Source organism: Hydra viridissima, unplaced genomic scaffold (genome assembly GCF_058129835.1).
Source record: "Hydra viridissima isolate aposymbiotic clone 2 unplaced genomic scaffold, HvirCarnegie_v1 scaffold_10, whole genome shotgun sequence".
Taxonomy (NCBI): Eukaryota; Metazoa; Cnidaria; class Hydrozoa; order Anthoathecata; family Hydridae; genus Hydra; species Hydra viridissima.
In genome coordinates this window covers 12,719,395-12,747,248 of record NW_028324309.1, presented here as the reverse complement: position 1 = coordinate 12,747,248, position 27,854 = coordinate 12,719,395, and the positions used below count along the sequence as shown (strand labels likewise).

General features: G+C 27.2%; 1 protein-coding gene across 3 annotated transcripts; it reads left to right on the top strand.

The window, feature by feature from the left end:
* The first annotated feature begins 122 nt into the window (after nt 1-122).
* Nucleotides 123-27,783, top strand: LOC145181394 (uncharacterized). 3 transcript variants are annotated; one of them, XM_090101113.1, is made up of 35 exons: nt 124-242; nt 491-546; nt 1,190-1,273; nt 1,918-2,030; nt 2,246-2,289; nt 2,556-2,660; nt 9,356-9,428; nt 10,451-10,615; nt 10,710-10,784; nt 11,032-11,280; nt 11,373-11,573; nt 11,747-11,986; nt 12,111-12,224; nt 12,989-13,044; nt 14,272-14,370; nt 14,612-14,707; nt 14,951-14,993; nt 16,164-16,337; nt 16,417-16,641; nt 16,727-16,770; nt 17,523-17,876; nt 17,957-18,005; nt 18,136-18,223; nt 19,260-19,333; nt 19,590-19,750; nt 20,050-21,502; nt 21,627-21,793; nt 21,884-21,913; nt 22,008-22,289; nt 22,371-22,526; nt 22,602-22,867; nt 22,962-23,140; nt 23,351-23,896; nt 24,886-25,037; nt 25,120-27,783. In XM_090101113.1, the coding sequence occupies exons 4-35, from the start codon at nt 1,952-1,954 to the stop codon at nt 27,721-27,723; spliced, it is 8,643 nt and encodes a 2,880-aa protein (XP_089957239.1). In that variant the 5' UTR covers nt 124-242; nt 491-546; nt 1,190-1,273; nt 1,918-1,951; the 3' UTR covers nt 27,724-27,783. The 3 variants fall into 3 exon arrangements, with proteins under 3 accessions (XP_089957240.1, XP_089957239.1, XP_089957242.1); XM_090101114.1 differs by having other exon boundaries at nt 123-242; nt 1,190-2,030; nt 24,889-25,037; XM_090101116.1 differs by having other exon boundaries at nt 1,190-2,030; nt 16,456-16,641.
* The last annotated feature ends 71 nt before the right edge of the window (nt 27,784-27,854 follow it).

The window sequence follows — 27,854 nt, the reverse complement described above, 5'->3', positions numbered from 1 at the left end:
TTTATTATAATATTATCATTTACATTGAAATCTTAAAATTTATTTGGATATGTTCTCTAGCTTTGTAGTATATATTGTTTGTATATTTTAAGTATAAATTTTCTTAATTGCATGAAAATGCAATATTAAAACATGATTTGATGATGCAATCCTTGTAATATTATGTTCTGTGCATAAGAGTTGACCAAAGTAGTTGGTCTATATAACTTCAAGAAAACCTTTGAGGAAAACTTGTTATATAGGTAAAGTGTCTACTCAGCTTTGACTTTTTATTTATAATTTTGTTATTTAAGGTTGAGTTTTTTTTTTTTTCTTGGTTTCTTTTCTTTGGTTTAAAGTCTTACTCATGACCCCATTTTTCTTTTACTCATGGAGGCCATGAGTAAAAAAAAAAAAAAAAAAAAAAAAAAAAAAAAAAAAAAAGAAATATTGGGCATTAAAGCAATTGTATAAAATTTGCCATTTAAAATTATCACTCCTTTCTTACAAGCATTTAGAAAATGGAAAAAATAAAGATAAAAATGATATTTGGTGTTGCTATTACAGGTGTGGTCATTGCTATTTATACTTAAAGTTTGTATTACTTCCAATACATTAATTTAAAAATATGCATTTTTATACATGAATGTAAAAGCATGATTATGTTGATGTAACACATGCAGACAGATATAAAATCCTCAAATATCAAAATTATTTTATATACAATAAAATTCTATGCTCTTTAGCAATATCTGATACTAAATATTATAACTTTTTGCACTTCCCGAACTTCACATACAAAATATTCTCATACAAAAAACCTTTATTGCTAAATTTAACATCTGTGTTTTTGGATAATTGGAAGAATTAACTCACATTTGATTGTATTCCTCTGGCTAAATCTGCTAGTGCATTGCTTACAGTCAGTTAAATCTTAAATTCAATTTTTTGTGTGTGCTTTTCTTTACAGTATGTGCTATTAAGATTAATCTGCATTTCAGTCATATAAACTTCCTACATTCTATATTATGTTCTATACTGGTGTTAAAAGTGTTACTGCATGATGGTTTTCAAATGAGTAAAGTTGATGTTGAGCAGCAGTTTTTTGAGTTGGGGTTACTGTTGTAACTACTTACTATTTAAATTTCTTTTTAAAATGAAGGAAAGCTCCTTTACAAGTTCTAGAACTATGTTGTTCTTTTTTATTTAGTTCATATTGCACTGTATTTGGGTTTAAAGATATTGAAGCAACAAAGAAATGAAAGAATTAAAAAAGTGGTTGAATAGGACTCTGGTATTAAATTGTCCTCAGTAATAAAGAAAGAAGAATGAATTACTAAAAATTTATTAAGCAATAATTATAACATTATTGGCGAGGGTGATAAAGCTTATAAATTTAAAGTTGAAAACTTGTCTGTCTTTTTGAAATTTTTTTTTTAAACAGAAAGTGTTTTGTTATAATTCTGAAGTTAACATAAGAAGGTTATAACTCTTATATTAAAAGGAAGTTAATATAAGTTAATATCACCTCCTTATGTTAACTTCCTTTACCTAAGATTAAAACTTGTTAATTTTTTTTTTCATGTTGTTTAAAATTGGTAGAGTTTTTTTGGTTTTCCTTTTTAAACATACTTTTTTTTTTATTTAACTTGGTTACCAGGTTGTGGATTTACTCTTCATTTTTATTCACACTTCTTCTTTTAAGTTATTTTTCATGTTGCCAAATTGTTATAACTATTACATCTGTACATCTTTTTTTATTTTATTTTATTGGTACATAAGCTTGACATCTTAAATATTCTCAGTATTTGTTTTATTTCTATAAACTCCATCACTATTCGATACACTCCTCCAATGCTATCATTATGTTTTAAAATATTGTTCTGAAAGTTATACTCATTTTCAATAATACAGTTGAATTATTATTTTGCTATTTAGGCTAACACATGCATAATAACAAAATTTTTATCAAATGTCACATTTCAAAGGGAAAAAAATTCAAGAGCCCAGTTTGCATGTTTATGACAATATTTATGGATCTTCATTAACTGGTAAGCAACTTTGATTTTAACTGGTATTTAAGTTTTTACATTGAGCAAACATGTTATTTAAAAAGTATGAGTTTAAATTAAGCATTTTACTTATTTTAATACTTATTAAAATAAGTATTATATTTATAAGTATTTTACTTATTTTAAATTAAATTATTTTACTTGCTTTAAATTGATCATGGTTGAAATTAAATTTTGGTTTTCCTAATTTTTAGCTTTAAGTGATGCTTGGGCCTCAGTTGCAGAAGCAAAAAAAGAGGTTTCTAAAGTTAAAGTTACTTTTTACAAATTCTTTTAGTTTTTTTTGTCTAAGTAATTTTAATTTTATTTGTTTTCTCATATTTACAAACTCTTATATTAAATTGTAGCAGCATTTAGTGCTTTTTAAACAAAAATTTTTTTACAGATAATTGTTTTTAAATTTCAATGCTCTAAAATTTTCTTTTGTCTTTTTTTTTTGTCATAATAAATTGACGAGGATCATTTAACTACAAAAAGTTGTTACAGAATCCTTGTTTCTTTTAGCTAAAAAATGTAGACTCTCGTATAAGACAATCATCTGTTAATCCTGTTTCACATTCGATGAGTTGGCAGCCACATACAAGTATTAAAGATAATCCTATCACTGAAGTAATTACATATAATAGTGTATATATAATGAATATATAGCAATTTTGCCATTTTGTTCTTGCTAAATGATAGCAATATGAATAATAAAGAGAAATATTGAAAATATTAACAAAAGTAGTCCAAAAAATAGTAGCAACATGTATTTACCACATATGACTGCAAGTTTTATATAAGTTTAACTTTTTTTTATAAAAATAAACTTAGATCGGAAACATGAAGTGGGAGAGAAAAAATTATTGAATAAGAACTGTTTACATTTTACATTTACGTTTACATTTACCACATTATTATTGATTATAGTTTCCTTCAACAGCTTCTAGTCAATTCCTAAACCTAGAACAGGTTGTCTGGATTTTTTTTTAATTTGAAAATGTTCATGGACATCTTATTCAACTCTTTCTTGATAGCAGCCATCAGGAGGTTGGAACTGTTGTGAGGATGTTAAAAGTCTTTAACTCAATGAACACCTAGACTGAGTAGTCAAAGGGTAACAAAGCTAGGTGGTCAAAGGTCTTATGACCAGTGCTTTGATAGGTTACCCTGGAGCCAATTTTATGTCTTCTTTGAAATTTAAATAGGATATTTTGTTCTGCTGGAACATAAAATTAACCTCTGGAGTGTAGTAGCCCTGGACAGATAACATCTATCCAGGGCTTGGCATGGTTTTCCAAGATTCAAATATACTTATAGGAATCTATTTGGCTTTGAGGTTTTTTCTGACCACATTTCTGATGGTGTGGTCATTTGCAGAGAGCTTTTTTACCATTTTACTTATTGACCTTAATGGATTCTGAAAAAATCAGCCCTTGATAGCCTTGATTACTAAGGTTTATGAACAGCTCATTTTGAACCCACTGCACAGTGGGCCAGTAGGTGGACAAAATGGGAAAAATTTTAGTTGTCTAATCTTGAAAACCTATTTAATTTTACTATCTACATATATTAGGAGAAATCTATTGATAATTTATTTATATTAAATCCCTTAGTTACCAGGACTCTAAGCATTTGAATATTGAGATAAAATAAAAAAATAAAAAATTATAAATAAGTAATTAACGGTGACATCAATGTTGTGTTATATTTCAATTACATCTACGTTTTTGAAACAAAAAATTAGTACATGTTATTCTAGAGTATTTAGAGATAAGAAAAACCAATGTGTGAAATAAAATTGTCATAGCATGTTATCTCAGTTATACTTTGAAAATCACAGATTAAAAAAAAAATTTCTTAAGAAACTTATTTTTTGCCGCACAATAACTAATAATTACCACAATTTGCCATGTGTTGTCTTATATTTATTTGAGCTATATGATGCTTCAATCGAGTTTTAATTGATTGCTCGTCCCCTTAAATCCCCGTTCAGATTTTATGTATGTTTTAACTTGGTTGCTATGGTACTAAATTTTGCATAGCAACAACTCATTTTTACATCAACGTTGTTTTAACAGTATTTTACTTGCGCTAAATACACAATATTGGGGGTATGTATTAAAATGAGATTCAGAATTCTTATGAGGTTAACTTTTTTTGGTTACTATGGATACCTTACTTTGCATAACATAGCAACAACATATTTTCGGTAGTTGTTAGTAATTTAATTACTAACACTAACAGTAATTTAATTACTTTTAATTTTAATTACTAACACTTGTAGTAACTTAATTACTAACAAGTATTAGTAGTCCAGGCGGCATATATATTATAACATTTTACTTTTAAATACAAAATACTTGTTACAATAATTATTTAGATATGGTTTTGTTAAACTTAGACATTCGTATTTCAAAACAAAATATTACTGAAGATATATTAAAATTTATTCAGCCAAAATTTGCTGATTTTAAAGACGTTTATTTTAGACATGCTGTTCAACGATTTGTTTACTTGTATAAAAAAAAGTGGAAATCTGCAAACTATACTGTGAAAAATTTTGAAAAGAAGTTTGTGAACTGGCTTAATGAATATTTAATTGTCAGAAAAAAAGACAATGAACCAACTGCAAGTAGACGTGGTTGAAAACCAGTTGCATTTGATAATAGTTCTAATAAAACTAAAAAACATTGTGTATCTTGTTTAATTGAATCTCATTCATCCAATGAATTATTTTTTGCTGCTAATAAAAAATTTAGAGATGAATCTGTTGTTATTGCTGCCAAGAATGTTTTAAATATATCAAATACAGATAAAGCAACTAAATATTCAGCAGACGAAGCACTGGCTTTAATAATTGATGCAAGTCTGACAAAAGCTTCCTATCAATTGATTAGAAGCAGAGCCTTGGAGAAAGAATATAACATCTACCCCGCTTACAATGATGTCAGAGATACAAAATTGAAATGTTATCCTGCAAACATAACAGTGGAGGACTATTCAGCTTCAGTTCCTTTAAAAGATTTAATGACTCATACTTTGCAAAGAATCTGTGCAGTTCAGGAACCTGTGCTAAGGCACTTGATATTGAACGACAAAGCAACAAAAACAATGACACTAACGTGTAAGGCTGGTTTTGATGGTGCTACTGGCCAAAGCATTTATAAACAAGTTTTATCAGAACCCGACATTAACAGAGATTTAAAGCGTGAAGAATCATTATTTATTACTTGTCTTGTCCCATTGGATTTGACTGGATTTAACAACAGCAACGAAAAGGTGCCTATTTGGAGAAATCAAAAGTCGTCCTCCACAGCCTATTGTAGGCCCATAAGATTTGCATACAAAATGGAATCCAAGGAATCTGTGATTGAAGAAGATCAGTACATTAAAAGTGAGATAGAAAGCTTGGGTATGATTTTATTAGAGGTTTGCGGATCTTCTATTGAAATGAATTGTATTATTGAACTTACAATGATTGATGGGAAGGTTCAAACAATATTATCTGAAAAAAATAACTCATACCAATGCTGTTCAGTGTGTGGTGTCTCTCCAAAAAATATGAATAGTCTTGATATCCTTAATATAAATTATACTAACAGAGAGTTCAAATATGGTCTTTCCAGTCTTCATGCATGGATTCGATTTTTTGAGATGTTATTGCATATTTCATATAAAAAAGAAACAAGAAAGTGGCAAGCAAGATCTAAAGAACACAAAGAAAAGGCATCTGTAGCTAAACAAAAGATTCAGACTGATTTTATGAACAAAATGGGACTTGTTGTTGATTTCCCTAAAAGTGGTGGTTCTGGAACAAGTAATGATGGCAATACCTCAAGGCGTGCTTTTGCAGCATATGAACAAACAGCTGAAATTCTGGGTATTGACCAAAACCTTATATTCAGATTTTACATTATCTTGGTAACGCTCTCTTCAGGATATGAAATAGACTGCTTAAAGTTCAAGGATTATTGTTTTGACACTTTTAGACTATATGTGTCCCTTTATCCATGGTATTACATGGCTCAATCAGTTCACAAAGTATTGATACATGGACATGACATAATTAAAAGCCTTACATTACCCATCGGACTTATGTCAGAGGAAGCTCAAGAGGCTAGAAATAAAGACTTTAAATCTTATCGCGAAAATTTCAGCCGAAAAACATCCAGAAAAGCAACAAATACTGATCTTATCAATAGACTCCTAGTTTCCAGTGATCCTGTTATTTCATCATTGCGTAAATCAACATCACACCAAACAAATCATAAAGCATTTCCTTCAGATGTTTTACAATTACTTAAACAATCTTCAAACGATATTATTGTTTTATAATTTTTTGATGTAATTTAAAATTGATAACGTTTTCTTGCACTATTTTTTGCTTTTATTATTCCTAAAACATTATTTACCTAAATACTCAATTTTTATTCAATATAGGTGGGTCAAAAATCCGATAAGATATTCAAATATCAATTTACCACTTTGTAACTAAGGAAAGTATCCGGTAACTAAGCAATATAAGTATCCATAACAACTAAATTTAAAAAATTATCACTTTTGTAAGAAGTGTGATCTCATATTGGTACTCATGCCAAATTTAGTGAATATAGCACTTATAAAATATCTGCAGATAACAAAAGTAGGTTGTTGGTAAGCAAAATAAAGGTATCCATAGCAACGAAATAAAAAAATATTACCTTCATAAAAAGTGCAGACATCATATTAGTACTCATACTAATTTTAGTGAATATAGCTCTAATATTAAATTAGTTATGAATTTTGTCCAGTAAAAGTGCATTCTGACCCACTGTGCACTGCTATGGTTTCTTTTTATATGGCAAAGTTATTTGGAAACATGAAATCACAGTTTAGACAGTACTTAAAGATTTGTTAACCATCTAGGCAATATCTTTGGGCACGATGCCAGTCATGGTGAGATTAACAATTGGTTTGATTTTTTATATTCATTTTTACTTTTTAGTTTCTTTTTTTGTTTTTGCATTTGTGGTCACATATGGTAAAACAAATACATAACTAAAACATAGTATTTTCATTATTATTTTATTTGTAGTTCTTGTTGTTGTTGTTGTTAATGTTACTGTCGTTATTTTTGTTGTTGTTGTTCTTCTTCTTCTTCTTCTTCTTCTTATTATTATTATTGTTATTATTATTATTATTATTATTATTATTATTATTATTATTATTATTATTATTATTATTATTATTATTATTATTATTATTATTATTATTATTATTATTATTATTATTATTGTTATTATTATTATTGTTATTATTATTATTATTATTGTTATTATTATTATTATTATTGTTATTATTATTATTGTTATTATTATTATTATTATTATTATTATTATTATTATTATTATTATTATTATTATTATTATTATTATTATTATTGTTATTATTATTATTATTATTATTATTATTATTATTATTATTATTATTATTATTATTATTATTATTGTTATTATTATTATTATTGTTATTGCTATTATTATTATTATTATTATTATTATTATTATTATTATTATTATTATTATTATTATTATTATTATTATTATTATTATTATTATATTATTGTTATTATTATTATTATTATTATTATTGTTATTATTATTATTATTGTTATTGCTATTATTATTATTATTATTATTATTATTATTATTATTATTATTATTATTATTATTATTATTATTATTATTATTATTATTATTATTATTATTATTATTATTATTATTATTATTGTTATTATTATTATTATTATTACCATTATTATTATTATTATTATTATTATTGCTATTATTACTATTATTACTATTATTATTATTATTGTTATTATTATTATTATTATTATTATTATTATTATTATTATTATTATTATTGTTATTATTATTATTATTATTATTATTATTATTATTATTATTATTATTATTATTATTATTGCTATTATTATTATTATTATTGTTATTATTATTATTATTATTATTATTATTATTATTATTATTATTATTATTATTATTATTATTATTATTATTATTATTATTATTATTATATTATTGTTATTATTATTATTATTATTATTATTATTGTTATTATTATTATTATTGTTATTGCTATTATTATTATTATTATTATTTTTATTATTATTATTATTATTATTATTATTATTATTATTATTATTATTATTATTATTACCATTATTATTATTATTATTATTATTATTGCTATTATTACTATTATTATTATTATTATTATTATTATTATTATTGTTATTATTATTATTATTAATATTATTATTATTATTATTATTATTATTATTATTATTATTATTATTATTACCATTATTATTATTATTATTATTATTATTACCATTATTATTATTATTATTATTATTATTGCTATTATTACTATTATTATTATTATTATTATTATTGTTATTATTATTATTATTATTATTATTATTATTATTATTATTATTATTATTATTAATATTATTATTATTATTATTATTATTATTATTATTATTATTATTATTATTATTATTATTATTATTATTATTGTTATTGTTATTGTTATTATTATTATTATTATTATTATTATTATTATTATTATTATTATTATTACTATTATTATTATTATTATATTTATTTTGTTGTTATTATTTGTTCATTAAAATATGCAACCTCACTGCAACTAGAAATATATAGAATTAAAAGAAATAAAGTTATCATAGTAACTTTTACATCTAACTATCTATATTAGAAATTTTAAAAGTGAAAATTTCTACCACTTATAGACTGCTTTGTTAACAAATACTTTCCAGCCAATGAAATACTCATTGTTTTACCATTTTCTTCAAGCTCCAGATTTTGCAAATGAGTAGTGGATGAACTACTACCTATCTGGAAATAGACATTTATTACTTATAATATTTGTTAAAAACATGTTAAATTTAGAACAGTAGTCAAACATAAATATAAACATTTCTGTTCAATATCCAGATATTTTGCAGTCCAGATATTCAGTCATATGATATTTTGCAGTCCAGATATGTGGTAAACACATATTGTTGCTATTTTCTTGATAAAAGTTAAAGGTTTAGACAAAGGATTTTTTTTTTGATAATTATTTGACTGTGACATTTGACTGGGAATTTAAATTTATAATTTAGTTTATTTTTGTTCAGTTTCAACATTCACTTAACAAACTTAAATAAAAATGCCCTAAGAGTCTAAGTTGCACCACTGGCATATCCTGATGTTTTGAATGCAATATAGAAATTCTCAAGTGTTATTTAGAAAATCTTTCACAAAGAAAATATACCTCCTATGAGTTATCCACAACCTGCTTATGTGAAGCCATATGTCTCTGGTATGTTTTTTTTGTTTCTTGTTTTCTTTCAATGCTATGCTTTTTTCTTGTAATTTTTGTCTGTATTTATTCTTGATTATGATGTTTGTGGCTATTATCTTTTTGATTAATGTAGTTGTTTATTATGAAAAGGATCTGCATTCTCCAGCTACTAAATGTTTTTTTTTAGATGTTTTGGACAATTAAAATGAAAGAAAAATTGACAATAGCCTTTTTTTTTAAAAAAAAAATATGGTTTTATTTTTTGATTTAAAAATTATTGATTGAAATAAACCAATTTTGTTGATATTAAACATGCCATAAATGTTTTGTCTACCTAATGTTTTTGTCTTACTTGATGTTTTGTCTTGCTGGTAACAAGCAGTATAGGTGATGTGAACATCATCACCTATACAAAATTCATTTGCTGAATCTAAATCTACTTTTGACACATTTGCAATGGTAACAGGAACAGTCCCTGTTGAATAAACTTGCAAGAGATTACATAAAAATGATTTTGAAAATGAACTTCAAGTTGTAATGCCTAAAAAAAGACCCAATGGAGAAAAATTAAACAAGAAAGCATACAAAAACAATGGTGTTAACTAAATAATGAATTAAAAACATGCTAGTGATATTTATGCTGCAAATGTATGCATGTGTATATGAATGATATTTAAATTAATTAAAAAATGATTTAAAATGATTTTAAAAAAAGTTTGTTCTTATTTAAATTTATTGTTTGCAATGAAGTATTTTAAAAATGAAACATTTTAAAGATTAAAATCAGGGATTTTATTCTTTGTTTATTGCACTAAAAAAGAAATTCAAATTTAAAAGTTTCAATTTGAATTTAAGATGAAATGTCAAAAAACATAATTTTCACACAGTTATATTTTTTGATATTTCACGCTTATCTTTAACCATATCCTAAATTTTTATGTATTAATATCCTTATTAAAATTTTTCAATTTTTTTTTACAGATTCTTATGTTTTTTTTTTTTGATTTTTTTTTTCTGAAACTTTTTGCATGTCATTGTAGATCTTTTGGAAAGTCCTTCTGTCTATGCTTCTCGTAATAGGCAATACCCAAATATTGAACATCAGAAAATATATAATTTGCAGAATCCAGAGCTTGAAGAAAATGGTAAAACAACTAGTAATTCATTGGCTGGAAAATACCTGTTAACAAAGCAGTCTAAAAGTGGTAAAAATTTTCAATTTTAATGTTTGTAATATAGATAGTTTAATGTAATAATTACTAAGATAATTTTATTTCTTTTAATTCTATATATTTCTAGTTGCATTGAGGCGCTTAAAGGAGAAAATCAATCAGCAAAAGCAAAATAATCTCTCATCTTTTGATGACAGTGATGGTAAATGAAATTGTTTTTTTTTTTTTTTTTTGTAGCTATTATTATTATGACTCAGATATTCAATTTAAACCATCAATGCCAGTTTAAACATCATAGCAATATGTATAAATATTTATAAAAATGTACTAGAAATTTATGTTTTACAATATAAAAGTAAATTGTTGATGTTTTTTTTTTTTTTTTTTTTTCAGAAATTTAACTATCAACTAACGGAAATTATAATAGTTAAAAATTTGTTTCATTTTAGAAAAATTTCCAAGTAAGTTACATCATGAAGAAACTGATGTTGTGAAAGTATCTGAGCAACCAGATTCATTGAAGGTCATCACTCGTAAGGTTGGACCTGCTCCATCTGCTCCTGTATATAAAGGTTTTAATGAACCTCTCACTGTAAATCATATTGGCTCTAAAGAATTCAGAAAAAAGGCACAAAAAGAAGTGATTAAAAAACTTTCCCCAAAAAGCGCAAGTGTGTTGATGAAAAAAAAAAATAAAGGTGATTAATGATAAAATATTCTGTAAATGGATTTCTATTTGATTAAGTCTTTGCGTAACAAAAAAAAAAATAAACTGACTTATATTTCTTAGGAAAACCACATCGTGTTGTAGCTCCTAAGAAATCTCCTAATACAATTACCACTATGTCATGGAGACTTGGTCAAGAAATTCAACGCAAAGTTCGACAGGAGTTTAATTCAGTAAAAGATAATCAAATTAATTTTGAAAAAACCAATTCTATAACAACTGCATCTGTTACTAATGAATTACAAAAAAAACCTACAGATCAAGGTAACTTTTTTTTTAATGACCATAAAAATAAATGAGATAATTCTATTACAGTGATCAAATTAATTATTTAATTTTTTTTGCACAATTGAATTTTAATGTTTGTTTAAATTAAAGTTGTTTCTTTTCTTTTTTTCCTTTTGTGTAATTATGAGATGATTTTTTACATTCTTTAGAAGGTTTTTTACATCCTTCAAATGAGTTTCTAAATTCTGGTGAGATAACAACAAATCATAATAATGAGGGAAGTGACTTAAAAATAAATGAAGATAATACGTTAAAAGAACAGTCCATAGATAGTGATGTAGAAGATGACAGAATGATAGTGGACAAAGATATCAGTGAACTTTTAGAAAGCAAAGTGTTATCAAAAACTGCAAAAGAAGTTTTAGAAAATGTTCAGCACATTGAAAAAGGTTTTACACTCTTTTATTATTTTGTCGCTTATTAAAAATTTGAAAAAAGTTCTTTTCTTTTTAATTTACAGAACTTTCTTAAATTAAAAGAACATCTACTTGAAGAAGGTATGAATATTTTTAGTTCCAAGTAGTCCTCCTAAGAAGAAACATACTGCAGCTTGTATAGACACTGGCTTAAAAACATTGCAACAGAAGAAAATAGCAGAAAAGTCTCCACCAGTCAAGAGGAAGCTTGGTTTGTTATGATTTTCATCCTATCATCATTTGTAGCATTAAAATCTGGTTCATTCAATGACCTTTTTAGAATTGATCTATTCGACAACTGTTTTGCAGTTGTTAAATTTCATGACTAATTCACAACAATTCAATTTTTTTCATTTGTACATTTCATGTCATAATTAAATAGAAGACAGAAGTTAAATGTTAATAAAAATCATAAATTGATCTTTTATTACTGGCAAATCATAAATGTCCACATTTATGATTTATTAATCGAAACATACAAATTTCTTTATGTAAATAGAAAATCTATCAGAAAAATAACTTGGCAATCAGATGTTTTTTGCTAATGGAATTGGAAATCAAATCTCTATATTTATGATTTATTTCACACAAAATAGAAAAGAATTCTTTTAAGTGTAACAGAGGTAGATACCAAACTAACTAGTTTTAAATTAAACAATACCCTGCCCATTTGAAATTAAATGTAGTTCAGCCAATTTTACATAGTCAATATAACAAAAGGTCCAAATTGCTGTATTTACAAAATCAAAAGTTTTAACATCATTTATGCTAAACAAATACTTAATTTAAAAACATTTTTATTAATTATATTAATCACACTATAACAGTAGTTTATTGACAGGGGGCATTTTTTATATTTTAACAGTCTGTTAAATCCTATTCTTTAATTGTAATTATTCTTAACAATAATAACAATGCGGAAGATTGTATCAGAAGTGTTTTTTTATACATTAAATTTGGCTTATTTAATCTTAGAAGAAGATATATACCCAAAAAGAAAAATTAGACACTATGACCAAGAAGAGGTGCAAGTAAGCAATAAAATTATATTTTTTATCATGAGAAAAAAACTTGTATATTGTAAAGTTATTGTTATCTTTTCAAAAAGATTTAAATTTTTCAAACTGGAAAAATTCGCAAAATTTTTAACTTAAAAATTGGACTCTTTTCTCTCTTTTTTTTTTTTTTTTTTTTTTTTTGTTGCTAACTTGCTTTATTTGTTAATTGAACAGAGTTATTGCATTTGATTTAAATGTTTTTTTTGTAATCTTCAACTGTTTTAACCTCATGAAAACCATTAGTATTTCACCAACATTACCAAACCATACTTTTTTTTTTTCTAGTAAATCAGTAAAATTAAAAAATGTTTAATTTCTGGAGCTTTAGATAATTGCATTTATTAGATTTCTAAGGCTTTAAATATATTTAATAAATAGTTTTAAATATATTTCATAAATTGTTTGTTATTACAATTTTTTAGAACTTGTAACTTTTTTTACTTTGTATTTACAAAAAGTTTAACAAATAAAATCTAGTTTTTAGATTTATAGTTTGATATAATTTTAATCTTTTTATGATTTACTTTTTATTTTTTATTTTACTTATTTAAATTAGTAATGTAAAGAGTAAAAAGTGGTTAAAACCCAGAGAAATGAGTTTTTAAGTTTACAGATTTTTTAAAGTGTAAATTACAATGGTTCAAAATAAATCAATAGAAAACCAAAAAAATTAAGTGAAACAACTGGACAAGGGCAAGATTTCATTCAGAAAAGTTATGCTGCCTATATAATGACAAAAAATGTGTTTTATTCAAGGAAAAACAAGAATTGGTAAAGTTTGTACCCATACCCTTTGCGGTGATAGTGTCACATATCCTGCTGAAATCTCAAATTCTGTGGCATTGATAATGAATTTGAATAAATTGTTTTTTTTATTGTGTATTACATGATTTTGTATATGAAATTATCTGTACAAGTAGAGAAAAAGGCAAAGTGTTTTTTCTATTACTTCACCAAAATAATTGAAAATATGGTGAGGTATTATACAATACTAAAAGTTTTTTGATAAGATAATGGTCATTGCAAAAGAACTGTTGCAATTCAACCATTTAGCAAATACTTGTGTATTTTATGTTTTTTTGTTAGTGAATGTAAATAAGTTTAGCAGTAAATTTTAATAAGTATTGTAAATAAATTTTTAATAGTTCTGAATGATGGATTATTGTAGATTTATTTGTTGTTACTGCTTATTTACTTTAGAGATATATGCTGATGCAACAAGCCCAACGGAAAAAACAAATTTTAGACGAAAAGCGCAAAGAAAAAGAGAAAAAAGCTATGAAAGAAAAAATGTTGCAGGTTAATTTTTTTTCCCACAAAGAATTTTATTTTGTTTAAATGGCTTTTTTTTTTTTTTTTTTTTTTTTTCAGTTCAATTCAATCAGCTGTAGCAGAAGTTTGCTTTATTTGTTACTTTAAATCATTTAATTCCTAAATTAACATTTTTAAAACTAATCTTAGAAAAGGCTGGGCAAGTAGAGATAATAATACAAAAAGTATAAAATCATAAAATATGTAATTCCCAGTCTATTTGTTTCAGGATTTGTATGCAAAGCAAAAAGCTGCTGTTAAAGTTGAAGCAAAGCATGCAATAAGTGAGACATTTATAAAGAATAAACAAAGAAAACTTGAAGCAGTAAGTTAATATCATGTGTAAGTAAAAGCTTCTGCTTTTATAGTTGATGAAAATCCTATACTAAACATAATAAATGTATTCTAGAAAACATCTAGAATACATTTATCATGTTTAGTATAGGATGTTTTACGGTGTCGTAGCTTTGAATAATTCTCTCATTTTAAAATATTTTTACTTTGATATAATTATAACTAATCTATTTTGCATATTTTAAATTTTATTTTGCAAAATCTATTTTTTTAGATGTTTCAAAATGAACAGGAGAAATACAAGTCAAGTATACAAAGTAAGTCTATAAATAATTAAAAATTTATTGTTTTATTGTTAAATGTGTAATTATCAGATTTGTAAATATATGAGTCATAGTTTATAGTCATAGTTTCTAGATACACGATTGCAGCCATAGTTTCTAGTTTCAGACTAAAAAATAAACTAATTTTCTTTCACTCTCAGCTGTCAAACAATTTCTTTTTGAAATTTGTGCTTAAACTTCTTTCACATACTGCATTTGTAAAATACAATCAAGCACACTTTTCTAAAAGAAAATTAACATTCTAGTAAGTAATTAAAGTTGTCTCCATGTTTTTTCTATGTAAATAATATAAGTTTCCTATAAATCTCTTAAATTTACAGTGAGTTAAGAGTATATTTAATCTTAACAGTGTCAAGTGGAGTAAGTACAGTACAAAATCAACAAACTTTCAATTATCTTGCAAGCCAGTAAATATTTGACTGTAATTTTTTTTAATGATAAGAGTAGTCAGTTTAAAAAAAAACCTATGAATTCAAATCATGTGAAATGCAGCCATGCTAATTAAAGATGAGGATAATTTTCTTTTACATAAATTTTTCATGTTAGCAGCATAACAGCATTTGTCAGTAAAGATTCCCAAGACTCAGCTTAATTTTCTTTAAAACTTTTATAACTTCACTCTCTATGTATACTCCAATATGGCTTGATATTCCTGAAAAATATTATACACTATATATATTTCTTTATAAAGAAGGTAACAAAAATGACTGTGACTTGTTTATTTCTTCTATCAAAATTTTTTTTACAATTTTCAACAATTATGTGCATACTTTCTCAAAAGAATGCAACTGAATGTAAGGGGTATTTAAGTCCAAATAAAATCCAAGTAAAAAATGTTGCATCATAATATTAAAAAAAAAAAAACAAACATTAAAACTAGGTTCATCATTTGCTAACATTTGTTGTAAAAAACAATTTAAGCTAAAAAAATTACTTTTTTAAAGATTTTAAAGCATAGCCAATAGTTTTATAGTTTATGAAAGTTATCAATGATTTCACTATTTGTTAAAGTAATCTATAATTTCATAATTTGCTATAGTTTTCTATGACAATAGTGCACACTCAATTCAGAATATCATGATTTTTTTTGAAGACAAGAGAAAGTAAACCTTAGAAATAAATATTTGATATATTACTTTAAAGATTCATCAAGCAACTCAACAGATGCTTCATCATTTACAGTTCCAAAGCAAACAAGTAGTCCGCGGAGCAAGGGTTCTTTGGATATGGTGTCTCAGTGCATGAGTTTAGTTGATGATGTTAAAAAGTCAGCACCAATTTGTGAATTTCCTACAAATATGCTGTCCATGAAATCAGGTTAGATAAACTTTTACTTGATTTTCTTGATGTTAAGCAATAGTTTAAAATTTTAAATTGTTAGCATCAATATTTTTAGATGATGATGTTGTATGGAAGAGGAATGATCTTTTTTCAGATCTTGAGAAATCAAAAGCAGACCGAATTGCTGCAATCAGAACAACTGCAGCTGCATTACGTCAAAGATTAGACGAAGAAGCAAAGCGTTTAACATCTCTAGTACAAAAAAAATCTAAATCTGGAAATTCTCCTATGCAATCTGCTATGCAACAGTTTCTTGGCAACGAAGATAATAATCTCCCAGGTATTATTAGTCAGTAGAAAAATTTTTAGTTACCAGATGACTTTAAAAATGATTAATGCATAATTTTTTGTTAATTTTTATGAAGGTGTTCACAACTTGGATGAAAAAACAAAGTTAAATAAAAAAATGGTAAAATTTTTTTTTTTTTTTTATTAAAATAATCATGATAAATTTTCTAGTAGCATGGCAGGTTTATGTTTAGTCTCCAGTAAATCAAACAACTCTGGAGAATTAATATGTTAACGTCATGTGCAAATTGTATTGTGACAATAGCCTACCCTCATGCAAAAACTGATTTATTCAGTAATGCCTTATTACCAGATCAAAAGAATAATGAAATCAACTTAGAAATAATGTTAATTTATTTGTAAAAAAAACTTATAAATTGTTCAGAAAGGTTTTGACTACATCATCCTAAAGTTACTTGTAAATCTCATTTTCAATGCACCCACTTCCACCCCTTCCTTTATTTGATAGGAAAAAGACTTTCATTCAGAATTTTAACTTATAACTCACCATTAAGTAAAATGCAATAAATTGAAAACTAACTTATAAATTGAAAGAATAACAAACAAAAATAAATCAATAACTTGTAAATTTAAAAAAAGAAAAGTTATAGATAAAAATTCACAAAAAGTCAAAGGAAAAAAGAGTAATAATAAAAGCCCAGATTCAAACTAGATTCAATTGATTAAATTAGGTTCAAAATGTATTGAGTTTATTGTATAAGAACCTTGGCTGTAAGTTCAGAAAATTTTAGCTACCAAAATTTAATTAAATCATAGCTAATGGTAAGCATTTAGAGTATGTGATTTTTATTGGGATTATGTAAAAATATTATTTTTTTATTTTTTATTTTTTGCTCATTTAAAATTTTTAAGCACGACAGGGAAGTTGCAGCAAAAAAAATACAAGCTGCATACCGAGGACATTATGTTCGTCAAAGTTTGTCATGGCAACTTCCATCTGGGCGCACATTGTATCAAACTTTAGAAGAAGCTCGGCGACGAGCATTTCTTAATGATATTAAAAACCAGCCTGTTCAATTAACCAGCAGTAACTTCCCACCAGTTACTATAGCCAACAATTATGACTTACATAGCTTATCTCTTAGTAAGAAAGACCTAACTTCATCTTTTATTAATGAATCTTTACAAAGTTCAAATGACACAGTTCAAACTGATAGCCTGAAGTCTGCAAGCAGAGAAAGCCACTCTAATAAACAACCTGTAAAGGTAATAATTAGACTTGTTTTGAGAAAACGTTCTTAGCTATTATTTTGTTTTTAAATATTTCTTTCTATTACACTTATTAGGACTCTAATCCCAGCTATGTTGCTGTAAGTAGCAGCAGATCATGTTCAGGTAAATATACTTATCCATTTAATCACTATTAAGCAATTAAAGCATTAAAATTTTGTCTCAGTTGTTAAAATACAATAACATGAGCTTAATATAAGTTATTAAAGAGTTATCAGTTTAAGTTACTCTTTAGATATTGAGTCAAATAAATCACATTCTGAAGATCAAGTACAAAAGTTGCGAAGTATTCTAGAAAAACATAAGGATGCCCAGAGTGATAAGTGAGTTTTTTTTTAGAAAAATTTTTTTTTTTTACATTTTTTACTTTGATTGCAAAACTTATTCAAAATACATTCAAGAATTTTATAAAATGAAAAGTTTTATTCCAATCAAAGTTTAAAAAAGTTAAAATAGTAGTTAATGATTGGCATGCAAGTTTTTCATCAGATATCATGCTGATCTAATGAAAAACATTGTGAAAAATATTGTGATACCCTTAAATGTTTGCTAGATAGAAATAGGTTGAAAGTATTAATTGCTTTTCTAAAAAACTTTAATCAATTGAATGAAATCAAAATTATTTTTAAAATAGTTTTTTTTTTTTTAATTATTTGAAGTGTGAATATTTAAGTGATTAAATATTTACACTTCAATTAAACTCACAAATGAATCATCAATTGTTATGAATTTAATTGGAGTGGCTGTTTAACCTCTAGCGATTGTAAGATTTTTTTTACTTCACTTTTAGAGTAAATGAAAATAGAAAAAAGTGCAAATTATAACTTGTGTTGTGTGATGTATGACTTGTAATGTGTGATGTATCACTTGTGTGATGTATGATTTATGGTGTGTACAATTTCATTTTTGTTCTCATTCACAAATTGCAGAACAAACACAAGTATGATCTCATACAACAATTTTTTCACCTCATTTACCAGTTAATGTTCTTAGTAACCATCAACATTTTCTTTCTAGACAACCAGAATTCATTTGGGCCAAGATGCTGCTGTTCCACTCTCTCAACATCATTCTTGTCATATATTTGTCCAAGAATCTTCATTGATTTCAATAAACATTTTGAATTTTGTCTGGTTTGTACTTACCAGCATATTGCAAACCTTTAATCTCTAATATATAAAGAGATTATATAGAGAGCGATCAAATATAGACAAATAATGTATAGAGATGATGCATAAAAATTACACATAGAGAGATTATATATTGTATACTTTTGTCCTGTTAAAATCATTTTTAGTAAAGTATTGTAAAATGGAAATATGTATTCATTAAGTATCATAAATATTGCTTATGTCTTAGGTATTCTGTTATCAATATTTTTACACGTAACTATGCAGGATTAAAGAGTCAACATCTTTTTCAAGAAATTGCTGGTAAATGTTTACATAAATAATTATAGCTATAAATATTTGTATCTGTATAAATTGATTGCTAATAAAGATTAAACAGATACCCTAAAAATGGTTTAACAGAGATACATAAAGCTAAGTGGATAGAATTAACTTTAAATTCATAAATTTAACATGATTTTTTAATTTGTTTATTTTGCCTTTTAAATGTTTTGTATTTAACAAACTATTGAACAAAAAAAAAAAAAAAAAAAAAAAAAATCTAACTTTGTTTTTTCAGGTGAACCTCAGCAGCACGTTGAATACACGCCTTTAAATACTGAATTTGATTCCTCTACACTGTCAAATCATTCTGTTTCTATAAAATCATCTGCTGCCACTGCAACCGAACAAAGTTCCACTAATGCTGAACGAAGCATTTTTGAGGATAAAAAAAATGAAGTAAATTAATTTTTTTTCAATATTCTCTTAGGAATTTCCTGTATTCCACTTATTTTTTCCAGATATGAATATCTTGTATAAGATAATTAAATGAAATACAGAAAATTCCATAGGAATAAGTAAGTGTAAATGATAAATGTATAAATAATTTCACTGTTTATTTCATTTGATATTCTAAATCATATCTAAATTATTTAATACTTTTTGTTTTCTTTTTCTTTTCTTTCTTTTTCTTTCTTTTTCTTTTTGTGTTTTTTTTTTCACTTGTTTTCTGCTAACAATTATTTTCCAATTCATAGTCATCTTCAAAAAAAGAAAAAGAATCAAGTAAGGCTTCAACTCTTCCCACAAAAAGTAAAAGCAGTTTTTCTCAAGGAAATGTTCTTGAGTTATCTGATTTGTCAGACCATTCAGAAAAGCTTTTTTCACCCATTTCCCGACCATCAGAACCTAGTTTAATTCAAGATGTTTTGAATGATTATTCAAGTGACACTGAAAGTTCAGTTATTGATGGTTTATTTTCTGATGAAATCAACCCCATACTCACATCTACCCGTAGGTTTCCTGGCCAAAAATCAGATAAAACACAGGAGAGTTTTTTGCGACTAAATATTAACCAGTCTAGAGGTCGCATGTCTCCTAATACTCTAGAACGACGTTTAAGAGCTGAGATCAACCTTTTTGATAATGTTGGCGATACCTTGCAGCAAGTAGATGATATGGAAAAAATCCAGAATATAATTAATGCTCAGCAGCAGTCTGTTGCACTAGCACAAGTTTTAAAAGCAAAGCAGTTGACACACAGACAAGATCTTGAAAAGCTATCCTTAGAAGCTAAAGAAAAAGCTATGATTTCTGCCAAAGACATTGACACTGCTAGGTTAGCCACTGCTAATGCATCTATGAAAGCAGCACAAGCGATTGCTGATATGAAGGTTAAATCAGCAGAGGATGCAGCTGAAAATGCTAGGAAACTAGCACAAGTGCATGAAAAGACAGCTGCCATCGTTTTGGAAGCTGCAAATAGAGCAGATCAATCAAGAATGAACATGACTGAAGCTTACAAGTTCTCTGTTGAGCGTCAAATTTATGATGTTGAAAAAGTAGCTGTGGCTGCAGCTTCTGCAGCTTCACTTGCTGCAGTCAATGCAGCTCTAGAACATCATAAACAACAACTTGAACAGTTGAGAAAGCAATCGCTTGCAAAAGTATCAGAATTATATTCACCTTCCAACTCAATTTCATCAAATTCATTAAGTAAAACAAAGACCTCTGATGCAAGTAAAACAATAACAGATTCACTTTCACAAACTCCCAAGTCACCTACCAAAGAAACTAGCAGAACATTGTCAAAAAATAATGAGAGATCAAAGGCCTCAAATGACTTTATTGATGATGCAACTATTGATTCAGTTTCTTCAAATGTTAACACTACTTCAAGTGATGTAGTAAATGTACACTCTAAATTTCATGGTCACACTTCCATCTTGGGTCATACTTCTATCTTGGGTAGTGTCGATAGTGAACTGGTTGCTGGAGAAGAATCTGATACCGAAAAATCGCAAAAGAGTATTGCTGAAGAGCTGTTATCACAATTCTCGTCTGAGAAATCAGAAGTTTCATCCACTAAATCCAACAAAATGCAAACTATCAGTAATGATGCTAGAAGAAACATTGATAATGATGGAGAGAATGATGATGATGGAGATAAATCTTACTCTAATGTTTCATTTAGTGGTCATTTAACTGAAGGTAAAGTTTCATTTGAATAAAATTTCGTTGCTTTTTTTTACTAAATTTGATTTTCATTTTCTGTAACAAAAAATAAAACTCCTTCATTTTTTTTCTTCTTTTTTTTATTTTTTTGAATTTCAAGCAAATGTTATTGATGAAGAGAGCATTCAATTAGAAGAACGTTTCTACTCTTCGTTAACAGAAGATGAATTGAAAAACGATTTTCGTATGGTTTTACCATCCGAAAATCATAGAAGGAAAAGTTTAGAATCAAAAGATATTATTACTGTTAATGAAATGTCTTCTTCAGTAAGTTTTTTCTTTAAGTAAATTTTAAGTTATTACTAAAAGTGTTTTTAGTTTGTAAAATTGTCACCACATTTTTTATTTTGATATTAGGATGAAGTGGATACTCCAAGAATACACAAGGTAATTAAAATTTCAACATTATGTATGTATCTAGTAATATTATGTATTTAGTGATACGTTTTCAAATGATTAAATGAATATTTTCTATTTATAGTGGTCTCACAGACACTCCAAGAGTCCATTTGCTGAAGAGGACACTTTTTCTCGATTCACTGCTGACATGGTTCGCCAATATATTCAAGAAGAAGAAATGAGAGCGAAACATCAGAAAGCATTGTTAGCTCTTCGTGAGAAGGCCATTATTGAAAAAACAAAGGCTGAAATGGCTTTCTTAGAGATGCAAAAAAAAGGATTAAAAAAGAAAGGAAGTGATGACATGATGCCTCCTATAACTAAGAAACAGAGAGCGCTGCTTATGAAGCTACAAGCCGAACAGGTATTATTTTAATTTTTTCAAAGGTTTTTTTTTGTTTTACACTTTTGTGATTAACTAATCTGTTAAAGCTTAATTCTTCAGGCAGAAATTCGTCGTCAAAAGGAAACATTAAAAGTGGCAAAGTACGAGCGTAAATCGATGTTGAACCAGCAAAAAGAAATCCAGCGAATACGCGCATCTACACAAATAATATGGAATAAATTAGGAGACTTTGACAAAAGCGACTTATCTATAAAGGTTTGTTTCATTGTGCGTACTAAATTAGTTAAATATGAGGCTTTCCTTTCAATTCAATTGCTTTTGTTTTAATAGGAAGTTCTTCGTGAAACTTCTAAGTCCGGCGATCATCTTAAGAAAACAGTTAAACTTGATCGTCCTACTTCTTCTAGTTCTTTGGATCTAAGACCCCCCATAACAAAATCTGCAATAGAAAACGTTTTATCAGACAGGGAAATCAAAAAGGCTTCGAATGTATACGAGCCTGTAACAAAAAAAGATGATCTGCTTAGAGATGAAGCAGCAGACCAATCAAGTGTTTCTCAAGATATGAAAAAGTTAAGAAGTATAACTAGTGAGAGGTAGCACATTTATTTCTTGGAATTTGAAACTTTCTTTTAGTCCTCACCACCTGAGGTTGTTTTTTTTTCTTCTTTCCATCATCCAATATTTTAGGTATTTAACTGAGCGCGAGAAAAAACTTCAATCTCGGCAAGAACAATTCAGCAAGATCTTAGAACGGGAAAATAAGCTAAAAAGTTGGCGGGAAAAAATTATCGAGGAGGAACAAAAACTAAAGGCAGATATAAAACGTGTACTAAATGCAAGTGACGCTAAAAATATCCATGATAAAGGTTAGTGAGTTAATCAAAAGGTTTTGATTCGTAAATAAAGTATGCAGAAAAAATGCAAAACAAACTCTCTATTTCTTATTTCAAGACACCTCCGTCTAATTAATTGGCTTTTATGCCTTTACTGACTGTAGTACAGTTTGCCTCAACAAGCTGTAAAGTTGTTTGAATTACTTATCATAGTTTTTTAAATCAAAAAAATTCTTATTGTAGATCTCACTACTTCACAAATGACTCAGATGTCGACGAGTAAATCTTCGTGTCAAAGTTCACCCTCCGCTAAACAGGTCACAGTTTCTTCAGTACTTGAGCGTCACTCTTCCGTAGATAACACATCTCCAATTTCTGAAAGCATTTCCTCTGAAAGGAAATCCCAGCAGACAGGCTCTCATGAAGCATATTCAAAAAGTTCTACCAAATCTATATCTCAGGATTCTATAAAAGATTCTATAAAAGATTTAATAGGTTCTACATCAGCTAATAAGTCAAACTCACCATCATTTTATGATTTATCAGTTAGAGAAGATATTTTAACTGCAGAATCAAAAACTCAGTTGATTACATCTGACGCGAAAACAGAAGAAGTCTCGTCCAGTACAGGTACCAACAAAAATTCCAATAAATTTGCAAAAGGTTCTACGAGTTCTAAATTTCTTCGTAAAGAGATCTCAGATCATTATTCCAATGAATTTTTTGAAGATCCCTCAGAGTATACTAGTAAACTTGGCAACAAAAGAATAGATGACGAATCTACGACAGGTGAGTCGTTTAACTTTCGTTTCGGTTTAATAATGACCTTTTTTCTTTTTCTAAGCCTGAAAACTTAACTAACAGAAAACTTATCTTTTTTTCCATTTAACTTGAGGCTTTTTTTAGTGAACCGCTTTAGAAAGGTTTTGTATAATTTCTTTTTAAAAATCGTTTCAAATCATCAACTGAAAATGCTAAAAAATTTTCAATCGCAATATTTGTAGTAACTTAAAATAGCTGTCGTAAGCAAAATTTTGAGAATAAATATATAAAGATGTTAAAGTTAAAATTCTGCTTACGACGAGTTAAATTTTATCATCTTAAAACAAATATTCAAAAACAAAGTTTACTTTTTTTTCTAAGCTTAATTTATTGCTTGCCCTATCGTTCTTTCTTTCTATATATTCTCTACATATTGTTGGAGTGTGTTTTCTTTTGGTCCAAAATCCAAACAAAGAACAAATTTTTTCGTAACCTTTATGAGTTTACTTCTAAATATCTCTTTGATTTTTGTCAAAATTTTATTCGAGTTAAATTTTATTATCTTAAACAAATATTCAAAAACGAAGTTTACTTTTTTTTCTAAGCTTAATTGAGACAAAGATAAACCTTGTTTACTACAGTATTTATTTAGCAAATAAAGTTTTGATTCTGAGCAAATAATAAGAAGGTTAAACTTTTTTTTTTTTTTTAACAATAAAGCTTTAAAGTAGCTTAATCGTCAGCTATTCAAGTACGTCCTGCATAGTATTATGACATACATAATTATGCTAGTTCCAGTCTTAACGGAAATTGTTTCAAATGCCAGAGATTTTTTCAATTTAAATATTTTGTTTGCTCTGAGCTGACTATATTGAGAGGGGGAACCATGAAATGGAGCATAATTTATTGCTTGCTGGATTTTATGGGATGTCAGAGAAGAGGTTTTCGTTTTTCAAGTTGTTCTTTTCTAAAAGTAATTTTTTTTACCTGGAGCTTACGGATTTTCTTTGATCTAGAAGGTACATCAGATGTCAGCGACATAGAACAACGTTTAAAGGGACTCGAAAATGAATTGCAAAGAAGACGTGACCAGCTGAATCATTTGCGTAGAAAGAAAGAAAAGGAAATACTAAGAAAGAAGGAGATAGAATTGAAGCAAGAGCTGCAGGTAAGTGTCCATAGTTCAGAAATATTTTAGGGTGTCAGTATTATCTAATACTTATCATTTTTTATTTAAATTATCTTTTAAGTCACTTGAGCAACAAATTCACCAAGAAAAGATTGCAGAAACGAGCCCTTGTCCTGTAAGGACTCAATCTCCTCGTATACTTTCCCCGAGGAGTTTGGAAACAAGTTCTGAAAAAGGTAAGCATTCTTCAGAAAAAGAGTCGCGTAGAAGTTTAAACTTTAGTGAGCAAGATAAAGAAGGAAAGATTGACCAATCGAATTCTTCTTTGAAAAGTCATCAAGTCATTGGGCTCAACAATGATTCTTCACAGATTAGCTCTAAATTGGATGATAACATCTTATCTAAAAAATCAATTTATGAAACAGTGCTCGATGCAGAGAAAAGTGTGTCTGAGAATTCTAGCATAACAGAGAAAAACGTTTCTGAAAATTCTAGCAGAATAGAGAAAAATATATCTGCAAATTCCAACAAAAGTACCGAGGGAACCGTTTCTGAAAGTTTTAATAAAAGCACGAAAGAAGTTGTTAACGAAGAAAATGGATTTTACGATGATATTTTCGAGTTATCATATAAAAGTACTTTTTATGAAAATTCTAATACGCAAGAACTTTTATCCAGCTTTTCCAAGAAACTCGACGAAAGTCTTGGCGTTAAACCATTGGACACAACTAAATCATTAAATAACTTTAACGATCATTCACCGAAGTCTGACAGTAAATCCAGTAATCTTGCTGATTTATCTAATAGACATAGTAAAAGTATCAAAGAAGATATCAAATCGGTTGTTACATCTAGTCTTTCTAGTATTTCACTAAAGAAAGAAGTTACAGTGTCCACTTGTGGTTTTAGTTTAAACGATCGGGTTGTCGTTGAAGGAAGAATGACAGGAACAATAATGTATCTGGGTCAAATTTCAAGTTCTCCTCTGCTTGTAGCAGGGGTTAAGCTCGATGAGCCACGTGGTACAAGTAACGGTACATTTAATGGCCAAAAATATTTTGAGTGCCACCATAATTATGGACTTTTTATAACAATTGAAAAGCTAAAAATTCTGGACACGGTTCCGAAATCATTTATAGAAGAGAACATGACAGAAAAAGTTACCGATTTCAAAAATAGCGAAGTTCATTCACGAATTTCAGTTCCTAAATCATTTATTGAAGAAGAAGATATTACAGATAATGTTAGTGATATTACGGATTTCAAAGATAGTGAGACTCATTCACGAACAATTACACCCGATGTTGAAATAGCAGATGAGCTGATAGAACCAAAAAGTCATACATCTCACGAATCAATTAAGTCATTCAAAAATTCCGGTGATGTAGTTATTAAATCTGAACCTATGTCAATTGGTCAACTCTCCTTAAAAGCGGATTTATCAACTGAATCAATTTCTTCTGAGTCAGTTCATAGATCTAAGATACTAGATCGATCTAATGAAGGAAGTAAATCTATAAATCTAAGCAATTTAACCGATTTTAAAGATCCGCCCCATAACTCAATTAATACCATATACATAGAATCAGTCGATAATCGCTCAGATGATAAACAGAATACAGGTTCTCACTCTTTTGATATTGTTCACACTCCTAAAAATCTAGGCTCTAATCTCGCTGATAATATCACGGATAGTTTGTTGAGATCGCTTTTAACTGAAACAGTTAATATATCTATGCGTAAAACTAAATACGATGAGCAATCAGTATCAAATAAAACAGATACTATTACTGAATTAACTATAAAGACCATGTTAAATGATGCTATATTACATATGATAAACGTTGAAAAGCGCAAAAAAGAATCTTTGAAAACATCGACTATTACCAATAATTTTGTTTCATTTATCTCAGAAGATAAGAGCACTAGCCATCTGCACATTCCTTTGCCAACTGAAGAACAGCTTCATCCTGATATTTCAGAAAAGATTGAAAAGCTAAAGACAGTACACGATCAGTTAGATGCACTGTTAGGAGATTCCGATTCTGATTCAGACGAAGAAAACAATAATCAATCTCCAAGCAGCATTATACTTCCTCCTCGCGGATTTGACACGGAGGAATCAATAATGAACATCCCTTATACGGAGAAAGAAACCATAGATTTAGTAACAAATGCTTTAAATGAACTTGAGAGTGTCCCTTTAGACAGAATGTTAGGAATTCAACCATCGGACAGTTTTTTAATTCAAACAAAGAACGACGATGATAGTCATTCTGTTTTATATCGTCGGCTTATATTTGACGTTTCCAAATCACTTTACCACGACATTTTACAATTTCGCCATGATCATACCCAAAAGCAACCGATGCTGTTTCAAGTACGTCGAAAAACCTACTCAAAGTTTACTAGGAAAACTAACCAACTAACTGATGAACATGAAATACGCTCGGCCATATGTTCTCATGTATGCACAATTATAGGTTTAAGGTCGGGTAGACCATCCTTAGAAAAATTTAAGCGAAAACTTCCACTAAATCTTGCTAAAAAGGATTATGTTGATGCAATACTTGTAGACGAGTTACGCGAGGAAGAAGTACAGTGGGTAAACTATGATGAAGATGAGTTGCGTGTAAAATTTCAACTCGCTGACGCAATACTTGAAAATCTTTTATCTGAGGTTACCACTTTTCTTTCCTCTGTAAATCATTTCCAAATTACATAGAAATATAAAACAATCACTAATTCTGTATATGTGTCATATGTAATATATTACGCAATATATTACGTAATATGTATTTATAAGGTGATATTTTAATTTATGTTAATAAAAAAAATATTTAATTTATAGAATAT

What these genes read in the sequence shown, in the direction of transcription:
- LOC145181394 (XM_090101113.1), top strand. Translation starts at nt 1,952, where the DNA reads ATGTCACATTTCAAAGGGAAAAAAATTCAAGAGCCCAGTTTGCATGTT. An exon ending in ATGACCAAGAAGAGGTGCAA is followed by an intron (nt 13,045 to 14,271) that starts GTAAGCAATAAA and finishes TATTTACTTTAG; the next exon opens with AGATATATGCTGATGCAACA. An exon ending in TAGTGGTCATTTAACTGAAG is followed by an intron (nt 21,503 to 21,626) that starts GTAAAGTTTCAT and finishes TTGAATTTCAAG; the next exon opens with CAAATGTTATTGATGAAGAG.